This window comes from Trichomycterus rosablanca, chromosome 16 (assembly GCF_030014385.1).
Source record: "Trichomycterus rosablanca isolate fTriRos1 chromosome 16, fTriRos1.hap1, whole genome shotgun sequence".
NCBI lineage: Eukaryota > Metazoa > Chordata > Actinopteri > Siluriformes > Trichomycteridae > Trichomycterus > Trichomycterus rosablanca.
The window spans coordinates 26,476,872-26,493,256 of record NC_086003.1 but is presented as its reverse complement, the minus strand read 5'-3'; the positions used below and the strand labels follow the sequence as shown (position 1 = coordinate 26,493,256).

The 16,385-nt window shown below is 40.5% G+C and overlaps 1 protein-coding gene across 4 annotated transcripts in view; it reads right to left on the bottom strand.

The window, feature by feature from the left end:
• ncam1a (neural cell adhesion molecule 1a) overlaps positions 1–16,385 on the bottom strand; it is a 388,457-nt gene that overhangs the window by 11,484 nt on the left and 360,588 nt on the right. For 3 of the 4 annotated variants that reach the window (XM_063012025.1, XM_063012022.1, XM_063012023.1), the window contains one exon: positions 565–772. In XM_063012025.1, coding sequence (XP_062868095.1) covers positions 565–772 — 208 coding nt within the window. Of the gene's footprint in view, positions 1–564; positions 773–10,845; positions 11,051–16,385 lie in introns of those variants that run through there. The other variant, XM_063012024.1, reaches the window with a different exon arrangement.

The window sequence follows — 16,385 nt, the reverse complement described above, 5'->3', positions numbered from 1 at the left end:
CAGACTCAACTGAAGAATGATGAACTCTTATTATTTTTAGTAAGTTTTACTTTTATAAACCAAACACAAATCTCCTCACTACGGACAGAAAAACTACTCTATTCTTTCAATAGATGTGGCTGAAACATGTTATTATCATTAAAGTCTCCACATACATTTGGCTCCAAAAAATAAACACACCGTAGGCAAGACTTTCCTTTATAACTCTGTAACTGTATAATGATTATACCAATACTGAACTCAAAAGAATTCACCTTAATGTGCAATTTAGCTGGTAAATTAACAATAATGTGATGACATATCTAAAGGCCACTTCCCTTACAATTTTTATTCCAACCTCTATCACAGTGCCCTTCTATTAACTCAGCTGCAAGCAACCCGGCACATTTCCGTCATTCTTATTCATAGTTTCAGACAGGCTTAACTCAGACCTGTTACCGGCCTTCCTGGAGAGCTGATGGAGATAATAATGAAAGTGGAGCTCTGATGGGCAGCACCGACGGTGCAAAATAGGTGGACGTAAAGCGATAGGAAAGGAACAAGCAGAGAGGAAAAAGCACTCACGAGAAAGCTGCCTTGCCCTCTTCGATGTCCTTGGCTTTGGTGGCAGGTCCGGCTTTTCCGCAAAAATTTACAGCAATGCACATCAGCAGACCGCACTTGTTGAGGCAGTAGCAGGTTACGTCCACACAAATGAGCAGAAGGATGAAGACCACAAGGAGTATGCCCACGATGGCACCTGTCCCCAGCCCTGAATCACTGGCCACTAAGTCTTAAGAGAGAAGACGGAGAAAGATGGTCAGTATGGTGTTTCATTAAAATAAACCACTTATAGCCCTCAGTGATCCTATGAACAATTCCACTAAATAAGCCAAGTCTTGGATTTGCCTCGGTTTGCTAACCATCTTTTGCTATGTCTTTTTATGTTCAGAATATCTCACTATATAAACAATCTTACCAGCGTCAGTCTTGGTGTTCCCTTTTCATTAAAAATTAAAATGGTTAAAATAATACCTAGTGATATTCAGTCTTACCCACAAAAAGCTTGGCTGCAACATGTGGCTGCAGTTTTTTATACCATTTAATCAATAGCTACTTTCAATTCCATTTTTTTTTACTATTTTCTTCATGTATTTGTTCCCTTTTCCTACCTATTTTAGCGTAGCTGATTAGTCTTCAGCTGCTGGGGACTGTGATCATGTCCGAGGAGGGTATATATGCCTGACACACGTTTCTTTTTTTATTCGTCCATACTTGGGTGGATTTGAGCGTGAGGCCAGTCATGCACATGGAGAGTCATGCACCGATTTCCGATTTCCTCCACTTCTGTTCAGGCGCCTCAGGCTACTAACCAGGGTCCACTTTTAAGTCCGGTCTTTTTCCATCCAGCAGACTTTTGGTTAATTTTATCTGCTGTAGGCACCACTAATTGTGCCTGCTAGGGGCCCAGTCAGAACTTTAGCGCTGGTGTGCTTGCAGAACATCACGCTGCACCACATTGATGCCTAATTTCATTCTTTTTTTAATCAATGTATGGGGGTTCAAACTTCTGATCAGTTGGATCAGATCAAGCTTCTGCCTGGTTGGTATAAATACCTGCAGTTACAGCGGCCCTTTGTGAAAAAGCAGCATACAACCAGATTATAGAAATATATGTATATAATGCACCTAAACTGTAGATACTGACCAGTAAGAGTGGATAGAACAAAGGTGCACCTACAAAACCTGCAACAGTTCAGTAAATATATTTAATATATCTACAAATACATTTTGGTGCCCCGTGTGAGGAAAATCATCTATAACATGCAAAAAATAACATGTTAAACTAAAGCTTTGTTTAGATATGCACAGTTTATGTACAGAACAGGACCGGTTTCATAAACTATGTTGTATGTTGTTATTTCACATTCCACATATAAAAACAAATCAAGCATGATCATTCAGAATAACACAATTACATTTCACGTCTCATTACACATCGAGCTTTCACAATCACAGATGTAAACATATATAAATAGAGAGAAAGAGAGAGAGAGAGAGAGAGAGAGAGAGAGAGAGAGAGAGAGAGAGAGAGAGACATACATATATCACATTTGGTAGCAGTGTAGTGGCTAAAACATATAGATGTTATTAGATGGCAAAACACAGCAGTGTACTTACCAGAAAAGCATACATGAATACATAGTAATAATAATATATAGTATAAAATAGCATCTTATAGTATATTATAAATACATATGCTTTTGCTAAAGCTACATAACACTTAATGTGGATGTGTGGGTGGTACAAACAAAACGAGGCATCAGTCCAGAAGTTTATGATTTTATTATAAGCTGCTAATGTTGGTTTAATTTTCTGTCATTGCCTTTTAGCCCTTGAGCTAAAGAATATTGAGAATAAACCCACGCAGCACTTAAAGGAAACCTACTGCCAACCAGAAATATTTATTAGATCAAACAGATCAGACTGGTATAATAATAATATTAATACATCTGCAACCATTATAGATAATAACCGTCTGTGCAAACGGGGAGCATTCATTCACAGCTTTACACAGATGCTATTTAAAGAGAATAACAACTGCAAGGTGTGAGTCTGGATGATAAAAGCATGTTCTTCAACTGGCAATTATGGCAGTTTGATCAGGTACACAGAAAATCACCGCCTGCAACCTACTATTTACAAAGAACAATTTGTAAAACACACTCTACTGTACGACAGGGTGACAGGGCGACATTAGAAAAACACACAGACACACAGTAAAAGGAAACAAGTATTCAACCACTTCAGGTTTTGGTATTTTTGTTGTTGAGTTGTTTATACAGCACTGTTCTTCTGTTTTGACCCATTGCTCAGCAAACTGTCTTACCAAAAATCCCAAGCTTACAAGAATCCCTTCGATCAAATCACAATTTTAAAATTCTCCATGAATATATAGTTGGATTTGAGTCCTGAGAAGATGCTGCAATTCATCGCTACTTGTTTTTATGTGTAATTGTTGTTCCAGAGGTTTTCAGTTTGTCCTGCAACGTTTTTATAAGTGATTGCTGGCACTAATCTTACCTTCCTTCCATTATTAAATCTTAGGTGGTGCGATCTTCGGTGGGTGATGTTTAGGTTGTTAATGATTCCCCATGTGGTTATCAGGGATGTTTTAAAGTGTTTCCTATTGCTGTGTAGCTTTTTTCATAATATTAATTTGCATAATATTAATTTTCATATGTACATACATATGTGTATATCTATCTATCTATCTATCTATCTATCTATCTATCTATCTATCTATCTATCTATCTATCTATCTATCTACGTGTCTATTTATCTGTCTGTTTGTCTGCCTGCCTATCTATCTATCTATCTATCTATCTATCTATCTATCTATCTATCTATCTATCTATCTATCTATCTATCTATCTATCTATCTACGTGTCTATTTATCTGTCTGTTTGTCTGCCTGCCTGTCTGTCTATCTATCTATCTATCTATCTATCTATCTATCTATCTATCTATCTATCTATCTATCTATCTATCTATCTGTTTAAGTGTCTATTTATCTGTCTGTCTGTCTGTTTGTCTGCCTGTCTGTCTGTCTATCTATCTATCTATCTATCTATCTATCTATCTATCTATCTATCTATCTATCTATCTGTTTAAGTGTCTATTCATCTGTCTGCCTGCCTGTCTGTCTGTCTGTCTATGTATCTATCTGTCTATCTAGCTGTAAGTGTCTATCTATCTGTTCATATATCTATCTACAGTGGGGCCAAAAAGTATTTAGTCAGCCACTGATTGTGCAAGTTCTCCTACTTAGAAAGATGAGAGAGGTCTGTAATTTTCATCATTGGTACACTTCAACTATGAGAGACAAAGATTTTTTTTTTTCCAAAAAAATCACATTGTAGGATTTTTAAAGAATTTATTTGTAAATTATGGTGGAAAATAAGTATTTGGTCAATAACAAAAGTTCAACTCAATACTTTGTAACATTGTTTGCAACCTTTATTGGCAATGACAGAGGTCAAACGTTTCCTGTAAGTCTTCACCAGGTTTGCACACACTGTAGCTGGTATTTTGGCCCATTCCTCCATGCAGATCTCCTCTAGAGCAGTGATGTTTTGGGGCTGTCACTGGGCAACACGGACTTTCAACTCCCTCCACAAATTTTCTATGGGGTTCAGGTCTGGAGACTGGCTAGGCCACTCCAGGAACTTGAAATGCTTTTTACGGAGCCACTCCTTCGTTGCCCGAGCGGTATGTTTGGGATCATTGTCATGCTGGAAGACCAAGCCACGTTCCATCTTCAATGCTCTCACTGATGGAAGGAGGTTTTGGCTTAAAATCTCACGATACATGGCCCCGTTCATTCTTCCCTTAACAAGGATCAGTCGTCCTGTCCCCTTTGCAAAAAAACAGCCCCAAAGCATGATGTTTCCACCCCCATGCTTCACAGGAGGTATGGTGTTCTTGGGATGCAACTCAGCATTCTTCTTCCTCCAAACACGACGAGTTGAGTTTTTACCAAAAAGTTCCATTTTGGTTTCATCTGACCACATGATATTCTCCCAATCCTCTTCTGGATCATCCATATGCTCTCTGGCAAACTTCAGACAGGCCTGGACATGTACTGGCTTAAGCAGGGGGACACGCCTGGCACTGCAGGATTTCAGTCCCTCTCGGCGTAGTGTTACTGATGGTAGCCTTTGTTACTTTGGTCCCAGCTCTCATTCATTCATCAGGTCCCTCCGTGTAGTTCTGGGATTTTTGCTCACTGTTCTTATGATCATTTTGACCCCAGAGGATGAGATCTTGCATGGGGCCCCAGATCGAGGGAGATTATCAATGGTCTTGTATGTCTTCCATTTTCTTACAATTGCTCCCACAGTTGATCTATTCACACCAACCTGCTTGCCTATTGTAGATTCACTCTTCCCAGCCTGGTGCAGGTCTACAATTTTCTTCCTGGTGTCCTTCGACAGCTCTTTGGTCTTGGCCATGGTTGAGTTTGGAGTCTAACTGTTTGAGGCTCTGGACAGGTGTCTTTTATACAGATAACGAGGTCAATCAGGTGCCATTAATACAGGTAATGAGTGGAGGACAGAAGAGCTTCTTAAAGAAGAAGTTACAGGTCTGTGAGAGCCAGAAATCTTGCTTGTTTGTGGGTGACCAAATACTTATTTTCAAATAAATTCTTTAAAAATCCTACAATGTGATTTCCTGGATTTTTTTTTCTCATTTTATAGTTGAGGTGTACCTACGATGAAAATTACAGACCTCTCATCTTTCTAAGTAGGAGAACTTGCACAATCAGTGCTTGTCTATCTATCTATCTATCTATCTACAGTGCCTTGCAAAAGTATTCAGCCCCCTTGAACTTTTCAACCTTTTGCCACATTTCAGGCTTCAAACATAACGATATGAAATTGTAATTTTTTGTGAAGAATCAACAACAAGTGGGACACAATCGTGAAGTGGAACGAAATGTATTGGATATTTTAAACTTTTTTTAGAAATAAAAAACTGAAAAGTGGGGCGTGCAATATTATTCAGCCCCCTTGCGTTAATACTTTGTAGCGCCACCTTTTGCTGCGATTACAGCTGCAAGTCGCTTGGGGTATGTCTCTATCAGTTTTGCACATCGAGAGACAGAAATTTTTGCCCATTCTTCCTTGCAAAACAGCTCGAGCTCAGTGAGGTTGGATGGAGAGCGTTTGTGAACAGCAGTTTTCAGCTCTTTCCACAGATTCTCGATGGGATTCAGGTCTGGACTTTGACTTGGCCATTCTAACACCTGGATACGTTTATTTGTGAACCATTCCATTGTAGATTTTGCTTTATGTTTTGGATCATTGTCTTGTTGGAAGATAAATCACCGTCCCAGTCTCAGGTCTTTTGCAGACTGCAACAGGTTTTCTTCCAGAATGGTCCTGTATTTGGCTCCATCCATCTTCCCATCAATTTTAACCATCTTCCCTGTCCCTGCTGAAGAAAAGCAGGCCCAAACCATGATGCTGCCACCACCATGTTTGACAGTGGGGATGGTGTGTTCAGGGTGATGAGCTGTGTTGCTCATAACGTTTTGCATTGTGGCCAAAAAGTTCGATTTTGGTTTCATCTGACCAGAGCACCTTCTTCCACATGTTTGGTGTGTCTCCCAGGTGACTTATTTATAGATATCTTTGAGAAATGGCTTTCTTCTTGCCACTCTTCCATAAAGACCAGATTTGTGCAGTGTACGACTGATTGTGTCCTATGGACAGAGTCTCCCACCTCAGCTGTAGATCTCTGCAGTTCATTCAGAGTGATCATGGGCCTCTTGGCTGCATCTCTGATCAGTCTTCTCCTTGTTTGAGCTGAAAGTTTAGAGGGACGGCCGGGTCTTGGTAGATTTGCAGTGGTCTGATACTCCTTCCATTTCAATATGATCGCTTGCACAGTGCTCCTTGAGATGTTTAAAGCTTGGGAAATCTTTTTGTATCCAAATCCGGCTTTAAACTTCTCCACAACAGTATCTCGGACCTGCCTGGTGTGTTCCTTGGTCTTCATGATGCTCTCTGCGCTTTAAACAGAACTCTGAGACTGTCACAGAGCAGGTGCATTTATACGGAGACTTGATTACACACAGGTGGATTCTATTTATCACCATCAGTCATTTAGGTCAACATTGGATCATTCAGAGATCCTCACTGAACTTCTGGAGTGAGTTTGCTGCACTGAAAGTAAAGGGGCTGAATAATATTGCACGCCCCACTTTTTAGTTTTTTATTTCTAAAAAAAGTTTAAAATATCCAATAAATTTCGTTCTACTTCACGATTGTGTCCCACTTGTTGTTGATTCTTCACAAAAAATTACAATTTCATATCGTTATGTTTGAAGCCTGAAATGTGGCAAAAGGTTGAAAAGTTCAAGGGGGCTGAATACTTTTGCAAGGCACTCTATCTATCTATCTATCTATCTATCTATCTATCTATCTATCTATCTATCTATCTATCTATCTATCTACCTACCTACCTACCTAATCTAATCTGGGTCTGCGTTTTAGAAAGCCCAGTGTGTGTGTGGTGTGTATCTACCTATCTATCTAACTATAGAACTATTGATATATACACACATCACACACTGTATAGATGTATCAATTTCTTTCTGACATTCCCTTCAAGGACACACACAGAGTCTCTGTTTTAAAGCACCCAGAGTTCCACACTTAACAGGCACAAGCATAAAGACACTATTTTATTCCCTGCAGAATTGATATCAACTGCCAGCCGTCTTCTATTTTCCAGATCATCCTCGGGGAAGTCCTGTTATCTTTATTCCAACACATGCTTTTGTTTCAGGCAGCCGGGAACTTTTACCAGGGTATTAGCACTTTAAGATTAAGAAACTGGCCAGAACAAGATGCATTCGATAGAATCACTGAGCTTAAATACACATGCCGAAGAACTAGCAAAAGATGATGAAAACAGTTCAGCATGTTCTCTTGTCCTACAAGCCTCTGTATTCTACTTATTGGCATGTTTAGCTTGGTGGAAGCACAGTCTTTGCCAGAAAAAAACTATTAATGATGTACTAGCTGTGCAGTTGCGCTAATGTTCTGTTAGGGCCTGGTCTAAAATACTTACGTCACTTCTAATAAGACACGCCCTTCATTTAAAGTCTTATGAACACCGTAAACACATTTAATTGCACCAGGAGAGCTAAAACTATTTATGTAAACGGGAAGGAAATTGATTATATTGCTGCTAATTTTAATGCACAACATTATAACTAAAGTATTAATTAGGAGGGATGATGAGTTGCCTCTCGGAACACGTTGCACTAAAATCAGTCTTAAGTGGTCTCTAGCGTCGTCTGTATACGTGCCGTGCTATAAATCTGGGTGAATAACAAGCCGTATTACAAACTGGTGCCCCGTGTGAGGAACACTATTCAGTATCTATTTATGTTATCAATGTTTAGCCTAATATTCTGTGTGAACCTGCTGATCCTGAACTGAAACACTTCTTTAATTTAATGCTGGTATTACCACATTTTTACCAGTGACATGATGATAAGAAGTGACCATTTACTCAGGCTACTGGTACTACGTTAACGCTCTCTCTCCTCTCGCTGCCGTTGCTTGCCAGTGTTTTTCTCTGCCTCTAATTCCAGCTGTTTTTGAGGGCACAGCTGGCCACAGAGAGCAGGACGCATGACTGGCAGCTTTAATCTACTGCCCAGCTTGAGCGGGTTCAGGGCTTGCCGTGGTCTACATTTGTTTTAGTTTTTTTTTTTCGACTTTGGACTGAATTTTAAGCACAGCAATAAATCACAGCACACATCTGAGGAGAAACAGCGGCTCTTAGGTCTCCATCAGCATTACCCACGATGCTGAGTCAGCAACACGTCCGAAATGTCCTAAAGGCCTTTCACCTGTCACGCTTGATAGACTGCAGATATGACAAATAGGATTTCAACACAAATAGAAAAGTGGAGACCAGGCCGTTCTTTTGGGTACGAGGTGACATACAGAGCTGAAGTCAAAAGTTTACATCCTGCTGTAAAGGGACCCAAAAGCCAAAATTTATTTTGGAATGGCTAAAGCGGTGTGAAATATAAGTTTTGCAGTGGCATTCTTGAAGTTTTGACTTTATTGATCATTCTTAAACTCCACTAAAAAGTCAAAAAGGGTACAGAAACATAACAGAGAACTTAACAGAGAGGTCAAATATCGAACCAGAGTTGTGCTAGACTATTAAACCATCTATTGTTTTATTTCAGTAAACCACAATCCACTTATCAAATTCATAAAAGTTTTTTTGTTTTTCATTTTTTCAAATAGAACTGTGTTTAGCCTTTTTTTTAAATGCATTTTCTCCCTTTTTCTCCCCATTTTTAGTGCGTCCAATTTTTACCCAATTGCGTAATGCTTCCTCTTTACTGGTGCTGACCCCTGCCTCTGATTGAGGAGAGCGAACTGACACACGCCCCCTCTGACACGTGTGCAGTACCGGCTGCATCGTTTCACCCGCACGAGTTGAGTTCATATGCGGATCAGCCTTGTGCACGGAGAGCCACATTCTGATCAACGCATTATTCCTCAACTCTGTGCAGACGCCATTAATCAGCCAGCAGAGATCGTAATTGCATCAGTTATGAGGTCCCTCTCCGGCTCCCTTACCTGGATGAACAACAGCCAAACGTTGGTTATATAGCCGCCCAGCCCAGCCGGATGGCAGAGCTGAAATTCAATACAATGTATTCGAAATTCCAGCTCTGGTGTGCTAGCGTATTTTACCGCTGTGCCACCTGAGTGGCAGTGTGTTTAGTCTTAATAATTTTGTCTTAGAATAAGTATAGAAATCACGTCAAGCCATTACCTTCATGTTGCTTACAAATAAATGTAACCCTTTAACCCCAACTGTTTCCGGAAGAGTTAGGACATTTTGTAAAATGCTATAAATTTTCTTGAATCTTTATTTAACTGACAAAAGTACAAAGTAAAGATTTCTTTTTTTTTTCATTTCATAAAATGTCCCAATTTTTTAAGATTTGTACATATAATACAGGATTAATATAAGAAAGTGGCATTTAATGATGAAAAACATGTGATTGGCATGTAATTCTAGGAGCACGGGTGCATATTTTTATTATTACGAGAATCCATTTACAAAACGGGAAGCACTCTCAGCGCTACTCTCAGAACTGTTTTAAACACCCGCTGTTACGTTGCAAGACACTTTGACAGAAGTTAATTGACGTCCTCGCTGGAACAGTCTGCACAGGTCTGGCAAAAAAAAAAGCTTTTTATTTAATAAACTCAGTAACCTCAGGGGAATGATTGACAGTCGGCCAACAAGGAACAGTGGAGCAAGAGTCACAAATGTTCATTTATTGGAAGTGTTACAGAAATTCACACAAATGCCTATGGAGAGAGTGGAGAAGTGGCTTCAGGACATGGGGTGGACTTGTGTGTCCTAAAAAATTTGATTAGGCAATAAAAATGTAAAGATTTAGCTGTTTGGATGGATGATCTACATAAATCAGGACAGAACGACATACTCAGCTTTCACATTTGATCAAATTCAACCGAATATTCAGCACCACATTCTACGTACTCTGTGGTATTACAATCCCATGCAATACTTTAAACATCAGCCAGGCTCAGTCCCAAAAGAGCTTCTTGTTTCAATCGACCCGATAGCTCAGGTTTCTTCTCCACAAAAATGCATTCATCTTTTTTTCTGGTATTTTTTCTTATATCCTACAGTAAGAACACACACACGTATGCAGTTACAAAACTAGTGTTGAATCACATCCCACTTCAGACCGTGGTAGTAGTAGGTTTTGAATAGGTTCAAGTAAAAAGCAAAACAAGAAACGGATTAAAAGCATACCTTGATTTTTCAGTCGTCTAAAATTATATACATTTGTCACAAAAGAAATAAAAAATAACACACAAGCCAGAAAGTCTGTTCAGAAATCTGTTCTACCATTACGAGCTTTGCTTTACCAACCCGAACCTCCAGGAATAAAAACTGAATATAAGATCTTGTGATCTAAGCAGGACTCGGTGCATTTTGCTCTCAGTAATCAAACAGTCAAAACAGTGCCAAGACGAGAAGGAACCTGTAGCCAAAAACATTCTTAGTAGGCACATGATGTTCTACAGTGCTTCAGAAAGTCCATGGTTTAAAGTTGGAAAGAAAATAATAATAATTAAATCCAGACAAATGGTGCTTAATTAATTTGACAGAAATTCATGAGAACAAAAAAAAGACAGAAAAAAGAAGAACATTCAGAACCCAAAAAAAGAGAAGAATTGAGAATAATACAAGTATTGAGCACAACCTCGATAACATGGAACCGATTTATTCTTTTGTTTTCGTAGTAGTTTGTTAAGCTTGCAGGAGGATCAGAGGATTGAAAAACTGGTCGGAGAGTTGACCGGAGCCTAGGGGGCAATCGCTCCTCTCGTCAGGCGAGCTCCGGTTTATGAGATCAAGAGCACAGTCAGCACGGGAAGCATGAGAGTGACCAGAGCGTACGTGATACAGGAGCAGCCAATGGAAACTGAGGTAGCCGAAAACATAGTGAGTACACCGACAGTGACAGCACACCACCACCACCACCACAAAAACAAACAAAAATAAAATAAACACAGAAACAATGTCCCAAAAAGAAGACAGAGAAAACACGATCGTGCGCATGGAAATGTGATGGTCCAGAGGTGTCCAAGTTCACACATGGAGACAGGAGACAGAGGGAAGGGTGGAGAAGGGAAAGAAATTGGGGAAGGGGGGAGAGAGAGAAAAGAGAGACAGAAAATATGTCAAATACGTACAGAAACTTGAGCTTAAAAGGTTACTAGAGATTCAAAATTAATGTTAAAGGAAAAGTTTAAGCAAGTATACACAGCAAAAGCTCGTTAGTAATACAGCAGACGATGTGGACAGTGTGGGTGGTGCGTAGCATGGCAGGGATCAAGGAATAAACGGGTCATAAATGAAGGGATTAGGAAATGTAGGAGGAAGCAGGACGGACACAAATGATGAATTATGAAACATCAGGCAACCTCTCTGGTGTCAAATACAAGATTTAATTAAATAACTAATTGCAATTCCATGATTGTTATGACAGACTATGCTTATAAGTCTACGTAAACACTGAAGTTTAAATGTAAATGGATCTGGAGACAGACGTTTGTCATTGGTTTACATTTTTCAGAGGGCGACGTGAACCTTGGTGATGCAAAGGGGGCAAAAATGCAAAGTGATCACATTTTGATCCGCAAACTTGACCAGTATAAAGTGGTGGTAAAAACACAAGGAATGAATGTTAATAACTCTAATAACACTTTTTAGATGACTGGGGTGTTGCAAACAATTTATATATATATATATATATATATATATATATATATATATATATACTGTATATATATACAGTATATATATATACACCAATCAGCCATAACATTAAAACCACCTTCTTGTTTCTCCACTCACTGTCCATTTTATCAGCTCCACTTACCACATAGAAGCACTTTGTAGTTCTACAATTACTGACTGTAGTCCATCTGTTTCTCTGCATGCTTTGTTGGCCCCCTTTCATGCTGTTCTTTAATTGTCAGGACTTTCCTGGGACCACTACAGAGCAGGTATTATTTGGGTGGTGGATCATTCTCAGCACTGCAGTGACACTGATATGGTGGTGGTGTGTTAGTGTGCGTTGTGCTGGTATGAGTGGATCAGACACAGCAGCGCTGATGGAGTTTTTAAACACCTCACTGTCACTGCTGGACTGAGAATAGTCCACCAACCAAAAATATCCAGCCAAATATCCTGTGGGCAGCGTCCTGTGACCACTGATGAAGGTCTACAAGATGACCAACTCAAACAGCAGCAATAGATGAGCGATCATCTCTGACTTTACATCTACAAGGTGGACAGTGAGTGGACATGGTATTTAAAAACTCCAGCAGCGCTGCTGTGTCTGATCCACTCATATCAGCACAACACACACTAACACACCACCACCATGTCAGTGTCACTGCAGTGCTGAGAATGATCCACCACCTAAATAATATCTGCTCTGTGGTGGTCCTGGCCATTGAAGAACAGGGTGAAAGCAGGTTAAAAAAGTATGTAGAGAAATAGACTACAGTCAGTAATTGTAGAACTACACAGTGCTTCTGAATAGTGAGTGTAGAAACAAGGAGGTGGTTTTAATGTTATGGCTGATCAGTATATACATACAGTATATATAGTTTATAGCCAAGGGATCTTCAAAAAGTTTTCACACTTTTATATTTTGGTTATAAACGGTGAGGGTGGGAGGAGTAGTCTCGTGTCTAAGAGACTGAGAGAGCTTATAGTCCGGATTTAGCGCCATCCGATTTCATGATTTCCTTTTCATGTGATGATGTGAAAGCAGCGCTGCATCAGTGGCTACACGCTCAACTGATGGCATTAAAAAGTTGGTACAACGCTGGGAAAATGCATCGGAAGGTGACTGTGTAGAAAAGTGTGGAAACTTTCTGAAGAACTGTCATATATATATATATATATATATATATATATATATATATATATATATATATATATATATATACAGATATATATAGATATATATAGATATATATCCTGCTTGACTGTTTACACCAGGAAAAGCTGCAGTAATAAACAAACAGTAATAACAAACAGACCAGGATGCAATAATAAGTATGTAAGTGGTTTGTTGGATGACATTGAGGATTAACATGTTGCTAGTATTAGTGCCCATTGCTTATGACCAGCTTCACATGGGTCAGTGATAGCTGGGGAGATTTGGATAGATATATAAATATATAGTTACTGTGTAACAAGGCAGAAAGTAATACACATTTGTGATTCTATAGGGTTTGTTAAATGTACTGCTTCAGGACTACAGTTCCATCACATAATCTTAATATATACAGTATATACAGACCGAGAGGGGGCAATACAGAGGGGGCAATACAGACCTGCTCAAGTGGTATATATACTGTATATACAGCAAAGTTATCTAGATAAATTCTAACACTGAAAACTTCTAGATTATTAATATCATTATTAATAAAATACTAAAATGCAGGCTTGTTAGCTACCTAACTTTAGATGTTTTCTTTTCTATACTGCGGCCACTCCAAACACAAAGTACGGTTGCCAGAACTTGTGCTGGTTAAGCATTTTGCTAAACTGCTTTTTAAGCTAGCTTGCGATACAAAGAATGATGAATCAGGTTAAGCATTTACTTCACTTTACTTCATTTACTTTGTCATACGGAGCAGCGATTATCAGCCTAAACTTGATATTTTCTGATTTTGGTTGATGTACTGGGTTTATTCTGGTGAACTGGTGGCGAAAGCTTCCTCTCCTGGGATCTGCATCAGCATTTGAATAAGACACATTCGTAGTCCCTATCTGTTGACCTTTACACTTTTAAGGTGGGGAAATAAAATATTTGTACATTCCTAAAGACCCAAAGTAGAATATAGGTAGTTGTATATGAATTGATACGACATCTGAGATCTCCCATATGCCAACAGCTTACTGATTGTCTTTGATTTGATTTCTCTTCTTAATAAAATGCAACAGGACCACTCTCTGGGCTCACCGATGCCCCCTAGTGGTCTGCCCAGCCCCCTTTGTTGTGATCTAGAGCAGGGGTCTTCAACCTGTGGGGCGCGCCCCCCCAAAGTACTTGCCCGAGGGGGCGCGAGCGGCTGTCCGGAGGAAGGTGTGGCACTACGAGATTATTATTATGAACCGGTGGCACACGAGACTGGCGGAGGACGCGGCAGGCATCCGCGATTGAGCCGTGGTCCACTAAGGGGAGGGGCGCGTGGCGAAAGCCGTGCTTGGCATCCGTGCTCGAGCCGTGCCTTATCCAGGGGGTGAGGGGGGGCGCAAGTCGTGCTCGGCACACGAAGGGGGGCGCATGCCTAAAAAGGTTGAAAACCCCTGATCTAGAGCACAACTGCTGGTAAAAAACAAACAAACAAACAAACAAATAAAACCCAAATAGTCCAGACACATCTGTTTCCAATCTCATGTGCTCTGGTCCTAAAGAAACCAGTAAGTGAGCAGGCCAGTTTGTGCGCAGCTGTTTCAGACCAGATGGGGTTGAGATGACGCAGATGCTGGACCAACGATAAAAGCCAGAATTTCTTTTGATTGCACAGATGTTCCATACTAGTGCTAAAAGAACTCTGCCACTGTAGTGTGTAAGTGCAGGCAGGTTGGTGAACCAAAATAATTTATAATAATATTAAACAATGTTTAGATGGTCTAGACAAGACCATTTTAGGATCCAAACCTCCCACTGCTTTCCTATGGCCGTTTCCCATCAAGCGGATGAGAAAAAGAGGATACCATGCACCATCAGATGCCTGTTAGGTCTCGCAGACGTTAATCTTGTTGAAGCATCACCATGCAGGAGCAAGGGTTGCGTCCCCACCGAGTCAAGGGCCACAGTTCTATTAGCTACGGGTTTGGGGCTGCAAATAACCTGCAGCCAGCTAAACCTTAGCTTTCCAAATAGTACCAGAGATAAGAGAAAGACAGATAGTTTTAAAGACAAGGGCCCGTTTTTTCATCCGTGGGGATGCAGGGATACAAATGTGTTTGAAACCGCAGCCTTGCAAACAGCACAGAGCAACCATATAGAGACGATAGAGGGGAGGTGTGGGGTGGGTGCCGAGCCGAACATCTAATCTCCACTGATATGATCTCCAATCGCAATAACTGGTGCAATAGAGCTGGCTGAAAAAGCCAGCGAGGGCTGCCAGACGAGTCAAGCTGGAAGTAAAGCCCCGGAGATCGGCCCGAGTGACGCTAAGCTAGTGCCAGATCTCCGAGCTTAACCCCCGGTTTACTCCCCCAGCGTCTCGCCCGGCACTTTCCACAGCTGTCCCTCAATCTCTGTTTGAGAAACGGATCAATGGGAGAAAGTCACATTAACATTTGACTGGGTTGATCCAATAATTTGCAGGACCAGGAGAAGCCAGGACACAATCAAAACCCCTTTCATGCATGTATTTACTAGAGTATTTATGGGTGCAATAGAGCTTTACAGATCACTTTACATTCTGTACATAAATAAATAAGATTTCTGCAATTATTATTATTATTATTATTATTATGTTTCTCTACTCTCTGTTATAAGACACCAGTTACACTGTTCTGATTGCACTATTCAATCATGTGTATACATCCATATATCCATACACTGATCAGGCATAACATTATGATCACCTTCCTAATATTGTGTTGGTCCCCCTTTTGCTGCCAAAACAGCCCAGCAACTGTGATGCTCTGTGTATTCTGACACCTTTCTATCAGAACCAGCATTAACTTCTTCAGCAATTTGAGCTACAGTAGCTCGTCTGTTGGATCGGACCACACGGGCCAGCCTTCGCTCCCCACGTGCATCAATGAGCCTTGGCCGCCCATGACCCTGTCGACGGTTTACCACTGTTCCTTCCTTGGACCACTTTTGATAGCAACTGACCACTGCAGACCGGGAACACCCCACAAGAGCTGCAGTTTTGGAGATGCTTGGACCCAGTCGTCTAGTCATTACAATTTGGCCCTTGTTAAATCGCTCAAATCCTCACACTCGCTCATTTTTCCTGCTTCTAACATCGACTTTGAGGATAAGATGTTCACTTGCTGCCTAATATATCCCACCTACTAACAGGTGCCGTGATGAAGAGATAATCAGTGTTATTCACTTCACCTGTCAGTGGTCATAATGTTATGCCTAGTCGGTGTATATCCACACCCCCCCCCCCCCCAATTGTCTCCCTAATCTCATCGTATCCAGTCACCTTTATTGCATTCCGCTTCCCCTCTACCGATACAACCCTCCACTGCTGACTGAGGAG